Raw genomic sequence first — 15059 nt, forward strand, 5'->3', positions numbered from 1 at the left:
CGGCACAGGTCCCGGGCGGAGCCACAGGGGGGAGTCCAGGCTGCTGCCTGTGATCCCAGCGCAGAGGAGAGGCCCCGGAGAGGCACGGCCTGGGCCAGCCTGCTGGCAGCTAACCCCCACCCGGCCTGGGGCCCACAGCATCCACGGAGCCGGAGGCCCGGCGAGAGCGTTGGGAGCAGCGGCAGCAGTGGCGTCGGCAGCGCCCGAGGCGTCTGCATCAGCGCTCGGTCAGCAGGGAGAAGTGGGTGGAGACCCTGGTGGTCGCCGACACCAAGATGGTGGAGTACCACGGGCAGCCACAGGTCGAGAGCTACGTGCTGACCATCATGAACATGGTGAGGCTGCGGAGGGTGGCGGGGGTGTGGGGCCCGGGCAGCTGGGGGGCTATGGGGGTGCGGTCGGGGGCCCGGGCGGCTGGGGTGCGGCGGGGGTGCGGTCGGGGGCCGGGCGGCTGGGGGGCGGTGGGGGTGCGGTCGGGGGGCCGGGCAGCTGGGGGGCGGCGGGGGTGCTGTAGGCAGTGGGAGGGCGGACCCCAGGCTGTCGGGTCCAGTAGTGGCTGGCGGACATCTCCTGGGTGAAGGGTCGCCATTTGGCCCAGGACCTGGCTCCTTCCTGCCTCCCTGTGCAGGCTCACAGGACACGGGCATCCACTGTGTGAGCCCCATCCTGGAGGGGGTCTGGCCCTCACGTTCACTGGGCTTTGATCAGGTCAAGCACTGGTCGGGACAGAGAGGGGACCCCTATGAGTCCATTAGCGCCAGTCACCTGGGGAGGCTGCAGGGGCTGGCAGGGACACGGGGGGCATACAGCAGCCGCTGAGAAGGGCTGGACCGTGGGTGATGGCTGCAGCCTTGCGAACACCGGCCTGTTCGGTCTCCTGTAGTCACTGCCCTGCCTGAGCCTCACCCCCATCTCATAGGTGAGGGAAGAAAGGCGCAGAGAGGCCAAGGGACATGTTCACAGTCACACGGAGGGGGCTGGGGCTCAAGTCTGTGCCTCTGGGTCCAGAGAGGGCTGTGGTGGCCAGAGCTTGCCAGAAGGATGGGGTAGCCGTGGCGGAGGTGGGGAGAACTTCCCTCCCTCTTCCCTCTGGAGCAGGTGTTTGTTTATTTGGCGCTGCTGTGCCGAGTGCCAGCTCTACCCCAGATAAAGTGACGGGTGCACGAGAACAGGTTCCCTTCCGGCAAACTCTGCCTCTTTGTAGCATGGCGCAAAGCATATTCCAGGGAGGACATATTCTGAGATGCTGATAAGTGTCCTGTGAAAAAAAGGTGCCATGGTTGAAGAAGTTTGGCAACAAGGGTTAACAGAAAGGAACACAGACCTGTTTACTGCGGGACTTCTCAGAGCCTTCAAAGCTAACATGTGTTGAGAATTTTCCGAAGTTAAGAGCAGGGGCTTTGGGGCAAACCTGGGTTCTGAGCCCAGGTGAACCCTGTCTTAGAGCCTCAGTTGCTCTCCCTGTAAATGGGGACGGTCATGCCTACTTTAGAAGTGAGACGATTAAGCAATATACTGCAGGTAGGGCTCTCAGTACAAGGACTGTACATGTTGGGCTTGGCACGTGTCCGCTGCTGCTGGTGTGGCTGCTGTAGCACCTGCCCTTCAGCCCCACAGCCACCTTCAGGGCAGCCGCACTGTTTACTCAGGCCTCCTGTGGGCCCGTTTGTCAGTGTGCCCTCTGTGCCAGACCCAGACCTGTGTGTGGGAGCTCGGGTGGGTCTGCTCCAAGCATCGCAAGCCAAGTTCCCCGCCTGCCCCTTTCTGAATGGCTTGTGTCATACCGTCAGCTCACTGGAAGCTTGTGGTCACCTGTAACCCCCAGATCTTCCACAGTCCACCCAGGCTTGCTCTCCGGGCCTGCAGCAGAGCTGGGCTGGGGATCGTTTATCCGGTTGAAACACCGGTACTGACCTCAGGCCATCGCAGACACTCACTGGCTGAGTGGGTCGGCCGGTGACAACTGCCTCCCTCCGGTCCTGCCGCTGTTGCTCTGCCTCTGTACTTCTCTGCCTCTATCTGGGGTCTATACTTCTTGGGGGGCAGAGGCGTCATACGTGCCAAGGGAAGGACCTGGTGGTGGCCGGAGCCGCCCGCAGCCCTGACTCGGGACACGGGAGGCCAGCTGTCGGGATGGTCTTGGCAGAAGCTTAGGGGCTTCTCGCCCTCCAGGCCCCTCTGCTGGGACCTGCTGCCTGTGGCCTAGGGAAGACTCCTGACTTCCTTCAGGGTGCTTTTCTCATCTTCTGCGAATTCTTTAGAATGAGACAAGGCGTCAGAAATTTTTAGCAGGTGCCCAAGATTCATTCCTTTGTTCAAAAAGCTCTTTTTGAGTGCCCGTCACGCCAGGTGCTAGATGGGTCACTGGGCTGGAAGAGGGCCCACACAGACCCCACGGGGCCGAGGAGACCAATGTCAGCGAAACCGTCATCTTGAGGAATCTGAAAGTCAGCAGAGGAGCTGCTAGGAAGGACACATTCACGTGCTTTGGGAGTGTCTGGCAGAAGAAAGGCTCCTCAGAAGATGTGCTCGAGGGTTGAGAGCTGGAGACGGGAGGACAGAACTTGGGAAAGACGAGAGGGAGGGCATTCCAGGCCGAGGGCACAGCATCTGCAAAGGCCCTGTGGTGTGGAGAACGAAGGGCTTCTGAAAGAGCCAGAGTGGTTGGACCAGGGAGTGAGGACGGAGGGGCCGTCAGCGTGTGAGGCGGGACTGGGACTTTTGTTTTCACCCTGTGGACAGGAAGACCCACTTGCTGCTTTAAGCAAGGGCACGGTGACTGGGTTTGCATTTCAGTGGCAGGTGACTATGAGGCTGGAGGAGACCTTTACAGCTGGCCAGATGAGAGGCTGTTGCCTCAGGCTGGGCGGTGGCCTTGGAGGTGGATGTAGGGAACATCCAGGAGGTGGAATTGGTTGATGCTGGGGACAGGGGCAGTGCACGGATGATGCTGGGGAGGGGGCGGTGCACGGCTGATTCTGGGGAGGGGGGTGGTGCATAGAGGTGGACGGAGGCACCTTGGGTTCTCAAAAAACAATCTATCCTGTTAATGGGCTTTTGTGTCCTCTTGATAGTGTGTGTTTTGTCCGTTTCTATCAAAATCTCATTTTTCTTGATGAAGCTGCTGGAAGCCAACTCATGACTGGCCTGTCCCGCCGTCTCTGCCAGCTGGGAACTTGATGCCTGTCGCAGGCTGACCTCTTTCTTGTTCTGAGGGAGCTTCCCCCACCCATCTCCCTGCACCTTCGCATACCTTCCGTCTTTGGGGGCGGCCTTTCCTGGGACCGGGTGGGGAGCCCCCGTGCAGCCGTGGGGCCTCCGAGAGCTTGCGCCTGCCGTCTTGGCCCCACGGCTGTGCCCCAGGGAGAACTTGAGTGTGGGGCAGTGGGGAGACTCTGGGGGCCTGTGCCTGCCCCAGCCCCCTCTCTAGTCCTGGCCCGCGTCTCCTGCCTCGTGGGAGGACTCAGTCCTGGGATGCTGGTCCTGGCGAACCCAGGGCAGGAAGAGGCTGCGGGGCCTCCCAGCCCAAGACAGAGGAGGCAAACTAGGGCCCTGGGGTGGGTGAGCTGGGTGAGCAGATCCCACACTGGTGCCCAGAACGGGCCTGGGTCTGGGCCGGCCTTTTGTCCAGACTCTGCGGTGTGTGTGCAGGTGAGGGCACGTTCCCGTGTGGGTGCGCTGCGTGAGCTCCCCCGCGTGAGAACGTGGGTGGTCGGAGGCAGGCAGTGGCTGTCTGGTACCTCTCTGCAGGCTGGCGGGCTGACCCCCCCCCCCTTTCTCGGGCAGGTGGCCGGCCTGTTTCACGACCCCAGCATCGGGAACCCCATCCACATTACCATCGTGCGCCTCGTCCTGCTGGAGGATGAGGAGGTGAGAGGTCACGTGGCCGCGGGCTGCCCAGCAATGGGCGTCGGCCGCCAGAGCCCTCCTGGTCCGTCACCCGGGCGGCCCCGTGTGGAAGGGCACGGCGGGCCTCCGTGGCCCGGGCAGTGTCCTCCGTCGCCCCTGGGTCCCCGGCCGGCCCTCCGTCGGGTGCCCCCAGGATGGGCCTGTGGGGAGGGGTGGTCCCTGGAGGCTGGACCAGGGCTCCCCGGCCCCCGGGCCTCTGTCTCCTGCCTTTGGAGGAGAATGGGGCTTGGCCCTCCGGCGCTCAGGGGAGGGACCCGCGCTGCCCTCTCTGCCCCCAGGAAGACCTGAAGGTCACGCACCACGCGGACAACACCCTGCGCAGCTTCTGCAAGTGGCAAAAGAGCATCAACATGAAGGGGGACGCGCACCCGCTGCACCACGACACCGCCATCCTGCTCACCAGGTGCCGCCAGCTGTTGGGGGGTGCGACACCGCCAGGGGGGCCGCCAGCTGTGGGGGGGGGGCAATGCGGCCAGCGGGGGCCTGCTCTGGAGGGCGGTGCTGCCTGAGCCCGGCGGGGTGCGGACACGGCCCTGCCCCCGGAGCCCGTGTTAGGGGAGCGCACGCACCTTTGGCTGGACCCTGGGTTCCGTCAGCACTTGGGGAGCTCTTGTGGGCTTTCCCAGAACTGTCCGAAGCAGGCCCCGTGCCCCCGGTGCCCCCGGTGCCCCCGGTGCCGGCATCCGAGATAATATAGCGGGAGACCATGACCAGGACGTGGACGCCCGTGCAGTCCACAGACTTCCTCAGGTTTTACCCGGTGTCCCTGCCCCTGAGTGTGCACGAGCGTGCGTGTGTAGCTTATACGCTTCTACCACACGTGTGCAATCCTGCCTCCACCTCCACAGTCTGGAGACAGAAGTGGTCCCTTGAAGGAGCTCTCGGCCTGGTTTTACAGCCGGAGCCCCTCCGCCACTGGGGTCCAGGTCTGTTCAGGGTCTGTCCCTGCACTCCTCACGGGGACAGTAACCAAAATTGGGCACGGGGCTGCTCCCTAGGTACAAGTAGGTGTCCCCTGTGAATGCTGCTGCGGCACGTTGTCCGAGTGGGAGGCACCTCCTCCCCCCCTCCCCCTCCCCCCTCCTCCCCCCCTCCCCCTCCCCCCTCCTCCCCTCCTCCCCCTCCCCCCTCCTCCCCTCCTCCCTTCCTCCCCTCCTCCCTCTACTCCTCCCTCCTCCCCTCCCCCCTCCCCCTCCCCCTCCCCCTCCCCCTCCCCCTCCTCCCCTCCTCCCTCTTCCCCTCCTCCCCTCCTCCCCCTTCCCCTCCTCCCCTCCTCCCCCTTCCCCTCCTCCCCTCCTCCCCCTTCCCCTCCTCCCCTCCTCCCCCTTCCCCTCCTCCCCTCCTCCCCCTTCCCCTCCTCCCCTCCTCCCCCTTCCCCTCCTCCCCTCCTCCCCCTTCCCCTCCTCCCCTCCTCCCTCTTCCCCTCCTCCCCCTTCCCCTCCTCCCCTCCTCCCTCTTCCCCTCCTCCCCTCCTCCCTCTTCCCCTCCTCCCTCTTCCCCTCCTCCCCTCCTCCCTCTTCCCCTCCTCCCTCTTCCCCTCCTCCCTCTTCCCCTCCTCCCCTCCTCCCCTCCTCCCTCTTCCCCTCCTCCTCTTCCCCTCCTCCTCTCCTCCCTTCCCCGCTTCCTCCTTCTCTCGCCCCACCCATCGCCACCTCACCCACTCCCGTCTCACCCACTCCCGTCTCACCCACTCCCGTCTCACCCACTCCCTCCCACCTCCTTTCCTACTCTCTCCCTCATGCCCAGCATCTGGCCTTCTGGGCTTTGTTCCACCTGGCACCTGGCACCTGGTCAGGTCAGCCTTAGGATCCTTTCTCTCTGAACGCAGGAAGGACCTGTGTGCGGCCATGAACAGGCCCTGTGAGACCCTGGGCCTGTCCCATGTGGCGGGCATGTGCCAGCCGCACCGCAGCTGCAACATCAACGAGGACACGGGCCTGCCGCTGGCCTTCACGGTGGCCCACGAGCTCGGACACAGGTACCGCACCTGCTCCCGTTCCCGCACTAACGCTCCAGCTTCCCCTGCCAACCCGGGGGCACCAGGCAGCTGGGCCCACGGGCCACAGGATCCCAGTGAAGCGGGCCTGGCCGTGGCTGCACGTTGTCCCTGCGATGTCCCCACCCACATCGGGCTGCTTCCCTGTGAGACGTGGGGAGGCCCACGCGGGTGCCTGTGGGCCTGGCTTGGACCGAGTCCCGGTCGGTGTGGGGTTGAGACGACCGGAAAGTCACCAGTGTCTTTAACTGTCCCTCCGCGGTGTGCTCAGTGCTTGCGTGTTGACTCTCGGTCCCCCACACCTGCATGTCTGATTCCTCTGTGACCCCAGGCAAGTGCCCTGCCCTCTCTGGACCTTGGTGTGCCCCTTGTTGCTCGAGGGGGTTGGACTCACTGATGCTCAGGGCTCCTCCAGCCGGCCCCTCTGCGCGAGGTGTGTGGGCCACAGAGAGGCCTGGTGGTCAGAGATGTCGGCATCATCATTCACCTGCTCTGGGTTCCTTGAGTGACAGCCACGCGTGCAGGGCCTCGAAGCCGCCCGTGGTGGTCAAGAGCGCTCTGCCCCGAATCTGCTGTTCCCTGGCTGTGTTACCTTGGCTAGTTTCTGGGCCTCTCTGGGCCGTTCCGAGAACTGAGCAAGGTGGGGTTTCTGAAAGCGCTTAGCACAGCACCTGGCACGTAGTAAGTCTGAGCAAAGAGAATCATTCTTGTCTCCTTCCCCAGGATGGCGTCTCGAGAGTTTCTCTGTGACAGGGCAGCTCAAACTCCCTTAAATCCAGGGCACGGTGGGACCCGTGTCATTCCCTGCTGGGGACCGGTGCGGATGTGGGGACAGCCGTCCCCCCGTGCCCCTGGCTCGTCACTGTGGGTGCCCCTCGGGCTCAGTAGGCTGCCCCCCGCCCCCGCCCGTCCACGCTCTGGGCCGGGGAGGCTGAGGCTCCGAGAGGGGTCGGCCTCCCGAGGCCTCACGGCGGTCTGGAGGCAGAGCCGCCCGGCGGCCCCGCAGCTCACCGGCCCCCGGGGCCTGTGCTCTCACGCAGTTTTGGGATTCAGCACGACGGAAGCGGCAATGACTGCGAGCCCGTGGGGAAACGGCCTTCCATCATGTCTCCACAGCTCCTGTACGACACCGCCCCCCTCACCTGGTCCCGCTGCAGCCGCGAGTACATCACCAGGTTCCTGGAGTAAGTCCGCCGGGCCCGTGGGGGGCCGCCCGGTGTCCGAGAGGCACGGGCCGGTCTGCCCGGGCTGGGCCAAGAGGTCCCCGAGGCCATCTCCGTGTCCTGCAACCCCACAGGAGGGAGAGGGGTCGTGGGGACCTAGGGATGGGGCTGGGGTCGAGCCCTGGGTTTGGGACGGGATGGAGACCCGACGGGGCACGGCCCCGGCCGCTTGGCCACAGAGTCCTGGGGCAAGTGCTGCCGGAGTCACCGAAGCTAAAGCCTGACCCCTCTTTCTGATCCTCTCAACTGGTGACCGTGTTTTTGATTTGCTATTTAACGTTGTTCTCGGCTAAGGAAAATTTAAAGATGTAAGTTACGAGCACAGAATTTTTCACAGTGCCAGTTGTAAGTGTAAGTAGGAGAATGGACCTCGGGTGCAAGGCCCCAAACGACACGACCCATACCCGTAGCTCCCTTGACCAGAACAGCAGAAGTGTGTACGAAAGGAACTGGGTGGGTTTTATTCCACTTTTTTTTTTTTTTTTAATGTTTTTATTTATTTTTGAGACAGAGAGAGACAGAGCATGAGCAGGGGAGGGGCAGAGAGAGAGGGAGACCCAGAATCCGAAGCAGCTCCAGGCTCCAAGCCGTCAGCACAGAGTCCAACGTGGGGCTCAAACCCATGAACCGCGAGATCACGACCTGAGCCGAAGTCGGACGCTGAACCGACTGAGCCCCCCGGGTGCCCCATTTTTTTTTTTTTTAATTTTTTTTTTCAACGTTTTTTATTTATCTTTGGGACAGAGAGAGACAGAGCATGAACGGGGGAGGGGCAGAGAGAGAGGGAGACACAGAATCGGAAACAGGCTCCAGGCTCTGAGCCATCAGCCCAGAGCCTGACGCGGGGCTCGAACTCACGGACCGCGAGATCGTGACCTGGCTGAAGTCGGACGCTTAACCGACTGCGCCACCCAGGCGCCCCTAGGTGCCCCATTTTTTATTCCATTTCTTAACACGTGGGTGCTCTGGCACCGCTCCCCGCCCTCGGCTTACGCTGGCCAGTAAGCGGGGTCTGAAGGGAAAAGGGTCTGGGGGTCGGCCCATGGCCCCCTCTGCATCCTCCCTCCTGGCGTGTGGGTGGCCGGGACAGGGAGGTAACGCCGATAACACGGGACGACAGGGTTTCTGGGTCGTTCGTGGTTCTTAACACGTCACTGCCTTCTGTTCACATTTGAAGCACGTGCTGATTCCAGCAGGCAGTGTGGCCTCTGTTCCCGATCCTATCTAGACCGGGTGCCTTCTGGGCCGGCCCTAAAATTGTCCCACGGAGTCCTCCTGCCGCTGACTTTAGAGGGGGTGCTTCTTTGTTCTGGTGGAGTAGGTTCTGAGAAAAGGTGTGTGGAGGTAAGGGGTTTGAAGTGTCTTTATTCTCCCCTCACACCTGATTGATCGTTTGATTTGGTATCAGCTTTGGGCTGTCAGTCGCTCTTCGTCAGTGTTGAGAGGCTTTGTTCCCGGGCGCCTGGGCGGCTCAGTGGGTTGAACGTCCGACTCTTGATTTAAGCTCAGCTCGTGATCTCACTGTTTGTGAGTTCGAGCCCCACTTTGGGCTCTGTGCTGACAGCAGGTAGCCTGCTTGGGATTCCCTCTCTCCCTCTCTTCTTCTCTCCATGTTCCTCCCTTTATTGTTCTTCCATGAGCGTGGGATGTCTTTCCGTTTCTGTGTGTTCTCCCCAGTTCTTTTCATCAGCGTTTTATCGTTTTGCTGTGTGGAAGTTTTTTACCTTGACAAGGTCCCAGTACTCTATTTTTGCTTTTGTTTCCATTGCCTCAGGACATACCTAGAAAAGAGTTGCCACGGCTGATGTCAGATCACTACCTGTGTTCTTTCTTCTCTGGGATTTTTATGGTTTCAGGTCTCGTGTGTAGGTCTTTAATCCATTTTAAACTTATTTTTGTGTATGGTGTAAGAAAGTGGCCCAATTTCTTTTTTTTAATTTAAGAAATTTTTTTAAGTTTATTGTTAAGAGAGAGAGCAGGCAGGGAGGGGCAAAGAGAGAGGGAGACAGAATCCCAAGCAGGCTCTGCACTGTCAGTGTAGATAGAGCCCAACTCGGGGCTCGAACTCACAAACGGTGAGATCATGACCTGAGCCGAGATCAAGAGTTGGTCGCTTAACCGACTGGGCCACCCAGGTGCCCTGAAAGTGGTCCACATTCATCGTTCTGCATGTTGCTGTCCAGTTTTCCCAACACTGTTTGTTGAAGAGACTGTCTTTTTCATATTGTGTATTCTTGCCTCCTTTGTCCAAGGTGAGTTGTCCATATGACCGTGGGTTTGTTCCTGGGCTTTCTGCCCTGCTTCGTTGATCTGTTTTTGTGCCAGTACCACAATGTTTTGATCATTACAGCTTTGTACCGTATCTTGAAGTCTGACATTGTGATGCGTCCAGTTTTGTTCTTTGTTTTCGAGGTTGTTTTGGCTATTTGGGGTCTTTTGTGGTTCTGTCCACATTTTAGGATGGTTTGTTTTTGCTCTGTGGGAACTGCTGGTGGTGTTTTGACAGGGATTGCATTAAATGTGTAGACTGCTTTGAGGAGTAGAGACATTTTAACAATATGTGTTCTTCTAATTCGTGAGCGTGGATATCTTTCCATGTCTGTGCGTTCTCTTCAGTTTTTTCATCCGTGTTTTATAGTTTCCAGAGTGCAGGTCGTTACCTCGATGAAGTTGATGCCTCGGTACTTTGTTTTTGGTGCAATTGTAAATGGGGTTGTTTTCTTAATTTCTCTTTTTCTATCTCATTATTAGTACGCAGAAATGCAACAGATTTCTGTATATTGATTTTGTGCCCTGAGATTTACTGAATTCACATATCAGTTCCAGTAGATTTTTGGTGGACTCTTTCCGGTCTTCTACGTACAGTATTATGTCATCTGCAGATACGGAAAGTTTTACGTCTTCCTGGCCAACCTGGATTCTTTCCATTTCTTTTTCTTATCTGATTGCTATGGCTGGGACTTCCAGTACTGTGTACTGTGTTGGATGAAACTGGTGAGAGTGGACATCCTTGTCTCGTGCCTGATCTGAGAGGAAAAGCTCTTGGCGCTTTATCATTGAGGACGATGCTAGCTGTGGATTTTTCATATACGACCTTTATTAAGTTAAGGAACGTTCCCTCTACACCTACTTTGTTGAGAGTTCTTATCATGAATGGATGTTGTACTTTGTCCAATGCTTTTTCTACGCCTGTTGGAAGGATCGTGGGGTTTTTAACCTTTCTTGTATTCATGTGATGTATCATGTTGATTGATTTGTGAATCGTGCCACCCAGAAATAAATCCCACTTGATTGTAGCGAATGATGTTATAAACGTATTGCTGGATTCCGTTTGCAAGTATTTTACTGAGAATTTCTGCGTCCGTGCTCATCAGAGATACTGGCCTGTAGTTCTGTTTTCTTGTGGTGTCTTTGGTTTTGGTATCGAGATAACGCTCGCTTCGTAGAATGAATTTGGAAGTTTTCCTTCCTTTTTAATTTTTTGGAACAATTTGAGAAGAAAAGACATTAACTCTTTAAATGTTGGTAGATTTCGCCTGTGAAGCCATCTGGTCCTGGACCAGATGTTGGGAGTTTTTGATGACTGATTCAGTTTCATTGCCGGTGACTGGTCTGGTCAAGTTTTCTATTTATTGCTGATTTCTTTTTGGGAGGTTATATGTTTCTAGGAATTCATCCATTTTTTCTGTGTTGTTCAATGTGGGCATTTGGTTTTTTGTAATTATAACCCTTTGTACTTTGGTGGAGTCTGCTGTATTTCTCCTTTCATTTCTGGTTTTGTTCATTTGAGTCTTTTCTTTCCTCGCCTCCCTCCCCCCCCGCCTTTTGTCTCTCTTCTCCCTCCCCACCTCCCTCCCTCCCTCCCTCCCTCCCTCCCTCTCTCTCTCTCTCTCTCCCTGTCTCTGTCTCATTCTTGCTCACTGGTTTGATGAGTCCAGCTAAAGGTATATCAATTTTGTTGATCTTTTCAAAGAACCTGATCTGTATTACTGTGTTTTTTTTTTTTATGTTTCTCATTTTTTTTTTTTTTAATTTTTTTTTCAACGTTTATTTATTTTTGGGACAGAGAGAGACAGAGCATGAACGGGGGAGGGGCAGAGAGAGAGGGAGACACAGAATCGGAAACAGGCTCCAGGCTCTGAGCCATCAGCCCAGAGCCCGACGCGGGGCTCGAACTCACGGACCGCGAGATCGTGACCTGGCTGAAGTCGGATGCTTAACCGACTGCGCCACCCAGGCGCCCCGTGTTTCTCATATTTATTTCTTGTCTAATCTTTATTCTTCCCTTCCTTCTGCTGGTTCAGGATTTTGTTTGTTCTTCTTCTGGCTCCTTTACATGTAAGGTTGAGCTTTTTCATGCTGCTTTAGACCTGGCGGATGCTTTTAACCTACAACTGCCTGTCCTTCAGCCCCTGGAAATGCTCTTGTGTCATTTGGTAATTTCGTTTTCTCCTTCGGGAGCTCTTTGACCTTCAGCTGCTCTCTCATGTTGTGAGTTTTTACTTTTTTACTGGCTTTTACCTGTTTTCTGGGCAGCATCCACATGTTCACCCTTCTATTAAGTTTTTTGTACTGTACTTTTAAGTTCCTGACTTCCTCCTTCTTATTGTCACATTTCCATACTTGTTTCCTGTTTTTTCTTCCTGAGGTTATTCTTTGTATGGATTTAGTTATTTTCTTCTCCCTGCATTATCTTTCTTTAATTTTAAAAAATCTGTCACATTTGGGGCACCTGGCAGGCTCAGTCAGTTAAGCGTCTGACTCTTGATTTCAGCTCAGGTCATGATCTCATGGTTTGTGAGTTCGAGGCCTGTGTTGGGCTCTGTGCTGACAGCTCAGAGACTGCTTGGGATTCTCTCTCTCCCTCTCTCTCTCTGCCCCTCCCCTGCTCTCTCTCTCTCAAAAACAAAACTAAACCGAAACTTTCATATTAGAGGTTTTAAACTATCTGAGGTCCTGTCACACACGGGAAGAGGCACAGGGACACTGGTTGGCAGGTGTTTCTGAGTCCGTGCAGGGGACTGGCCGAGATGGGGCTGTGTCCTCGGTAGGTCGTCACATACCAGTGTCTAGAGCCCTTTTATGGAGCGTGTCTGTTTCCCCAGGGAGGAACTCTCTTCTTGTCCTGGGCGTGTAGGTCTGGCTGTGGCTTCCGGCACCCAGGCTGGGGGGGGTGGGGGTGGGGGTGGCACGTAAGGTGGGGAAGGGGCTTGGCGGCTTGTAGACTTAAATTTGTCCTCATCTCTGTCGGTCTGTCTGTAGGTCACCCTGGGCCAGATCCTCTGGTTCACCCTCTTCAGAAAGTGGTCCCCACCCTCTGCAGGTGGCTACACGGGGTTGGGAGCAGGTGTGGGGTCTGAGGTCTCCTGTCCCCAGTCTTGCTGGCGCTCCAGCCTCCATGGCTCCCTGGGGCCCTAAGCCTGAGCCTTTCTGGGGTTCTGCCTCTGGGTGGTTTCTCCCCATTGGACTTGGCTGTTGACTCTCACTGCCTGACCAGGTCAGCCACTGCTTGACCGGCTGCTTTCCAGCCTCCCGGGTTTTGCTAACCTGTCCCACGTGCCGTCATCACCTCTCCCTCGCCTTTTGTCCTTGTGGACCTCTGCCTCGTTTACTCCTTTACTGTCCTGGGCTGCAGGGAGGGAGTGGAGATCAATCTGCCATGTTCTTTTGGAAGTTGCTCAGTGTGGGGTTTAAATGTGTGTGTGTGTGGGGGGGGGCGCTGGCCCCCGACGGAGGAGGCATTGCTGGGGTGAGGGAGGAGGCGGAGAGGGGTCGTGGATGATGGTTAGGGCCTGGTCTCTGGCCCCGGCTTTTCCTTGTGTTGACAGACGTGTTCCATGGGGCTCGTGACGGGCCTGCCTCCCGGGTGGCTGTGAAGGTTTGGCCCGCAGACACGTCAGTGTCTAGCACGTGGCCATGCACGTGGTTAGCGCTCAGGGCTTCTAACTGTTATCACCACTTCTAAGCCACAGAGAATATGGACCTGAACCAGGGCAGCAGCCTGGGCATGTGGGTCAGGCCTGAAAAACACCCCAGGGGCGTGTCTTCTGCCCCACTTGGGGGCAGAGAATAAGGGGCCAGGCTGGAAGATGCGCTCCCCTCCCCGTAGCTCCCCCAGGGCTGTTCCCAGCGGTCCCCACCCAGGGAGCGCCCCACCCCCGCGCCCTGCCCCCAGGACCCACAGACACACAGGGGTCTCTGTGCTCACATTCAGCTGCTGGAATGCGTGAGGGACTTGGCTTGGGGCCTGGAGCGAGGGGTGGGGTGAGCAGGCCGGGGCCTGGGCCGGCCACAGGGGCACTGAGGAGGGCTGCAGGGGGGCGGTGGCCGGAGAGAGGCGCGCCCGCAGTGGAGGCTCGTCTCCTCAGGCCGGCCCCCCGCGCCTGCCTCCCCAGCCTGGAGGCCCAGGAAAGCTGGGAGGAGGGGGGCTCACGTGGCAGGCGTGGACCAGCCCGTCCTCAGCCCCTCTGCCCACCGTATTCTTGCGGGGGGCTGGGATGGGCTCCGCCCTCGGGGAGCGGGGCAGAAGGAAAAGACGCACAGACGGTGCCGAGTGGGGTGAGGCAGTGTTCCCTGGGTTTGGGGGAGGCCCCGCGGTGCCCACGGGCCCCCTGGGTCTCCCCCCCCCCCCCCCCCCGCCGGACCAGACGCTTCTTGGCCCCCACCCGTAGCCGCGGGTGTGTGTCCCCCGTGCGAGGAACCTGGCGGTGAGCTGGCCGGAGGGCTGGTGCGGCTGTTTATACCTCTGTGGTTTCGGTCCCACAGGCAGCCTCAGCCTCCTGTGTGAAGGCCCAGGGAAGGTGAGGGACGGCCCAGGCCACGCGACATCTGGAGCTGGGCGGGGAGCCACACTCGGGGCTCCTACTCCCCATCAGCACTTGGGCCCGAACGCGGCCCTGATTCTGGTGTTGGGTGCTGGAGGGTGCCCTGACGCCCCCAGCCTCTCGCACACACGCAGAACGGACCAGATGGGCTGTTGTCACTCCAGCCGCCCCGCCCACAGGACCTGACACGTGGCAGGTTCCAGCCAGGAAAACAGCCCGGGGGTGGCCCCGGTGTGGCATTGGGGTGAATTAGACTGCAGGTTGGAGGAGCCCCCAGGCTGGGTCTGAGCTCCCCCCAGGCGGTGAGCCCTCCTAGCCCATATCCTGAATTGCAGGACAGGAGTCCCAGGGTCCTGCTGACGCTTTGCCCCAGGGCACAGGCCCAGGGAGCCCCAGGCCGAGGTCAGCAGTCAGAACACTGCTTTCTCTCTGCCAGGGCTCAGCTGCCATGGATTTGAACTTGCATTGGGGTGAAGTATTTGAGGTCAGGCTTATGGACGGAGGGGAGGAGCTGTGCACCGGGCAGCCCAGCAAGTGGACGCGTGTGGCCACTGGCGGCTTGGGCCTGGCCTCAGACTCTGACGTTACCGCTCTCCGGTGTGACCCAGGGCCAGTGACGCTCTGCCCCGGGGGCCCTGTGTGTGTGACAAGGGGATTAGATTCTGCCCAGGGTGTTTGAGGAGCAAGCGAGGACCTGGCCTGTGGTCACCTGGGGCAGAGGGCTGGGTCCCACAGCTGCTCTTTTGCCACCGGCCACCTGACAGGGTCTGTTTTCTGCTGGCACAGATGGTCCAGGTGATTTGGGGGGAGGGGTCCTCAGGACCCTCAGCGGGAGTCCGGTCTCAGTGTTCACTGCAGCTCTGGGTGGAGCTTGGGGCCTGCCACCGGCTGGGGGACTGAGGAGACCCCAGACCCCCACCCCATCTCACCCACGGTCCCAGGGGCTGACGGCCCCCGGCCTCTCCCCACAGCCGCCTGTGCGCTGGCCTGCGTCCATCTCCCAGCCTGTCCCCATCCTGTGGCGTCTCCTCTGTGCCTCCCCACCAGACCCCAGCACCCACCCCCTCCAGCCTTCTGACCCTAACAGGACCCTCCACTCATCTGGTG

The 15059-nt window shown here is 58.8% G+C and overlaps 1 protein-coding gene across 2 annotated transcripts in view; it reads left to right on the plus strand.

Annotated features, from left to right (window-relative positions):
* Positions 1 to 15059, plus strand: part of ADAMTS7 (ADAM metallopeptidase with thrombospondin type 1 motif 7) — a 50728-nt gene that overhangs the window by 10474 nt on the left and 25195 nt on the right. For both annotated transcript variants that reach the window (XM_086711773.1, XM_086711772.1), the window contains exons 4-8: positions 139 to 335; positions 3787 to 3870; positions 4188 to 4312; positions 5738 to 5887; positions 6946 to 7089. In XM_086711773.1, coding sequence (XP_086567899.1) covers positions 139 to 335; positions 3787 to 3870; positions 4188 to 4312; positions 5738 to 5887; positions 6946 to 7089 — 700 coding nt within the window. The remainder of the gene's footprint in view (positions 1 to 138; positions 336 to 3786; positions 3871 to 4187; positions 4313 to 5737; positions 5888 to 6945; positions 7090 to 15059) is intronic.

The sequence above is a fragment of the Puma concolor genome, chromosome B3 (assembly GCF_028749965.1).
Source record: "Puma concolor isolate L17-30 chromosome B3, mPumCon1.1.hap2, whole genome shotgun sequence".
Lineage (NCBI taxonomy): Eukaryota > Metazoa > Chordata > Mammalia > Carnivora > Felidae > Puma > Puma concolor.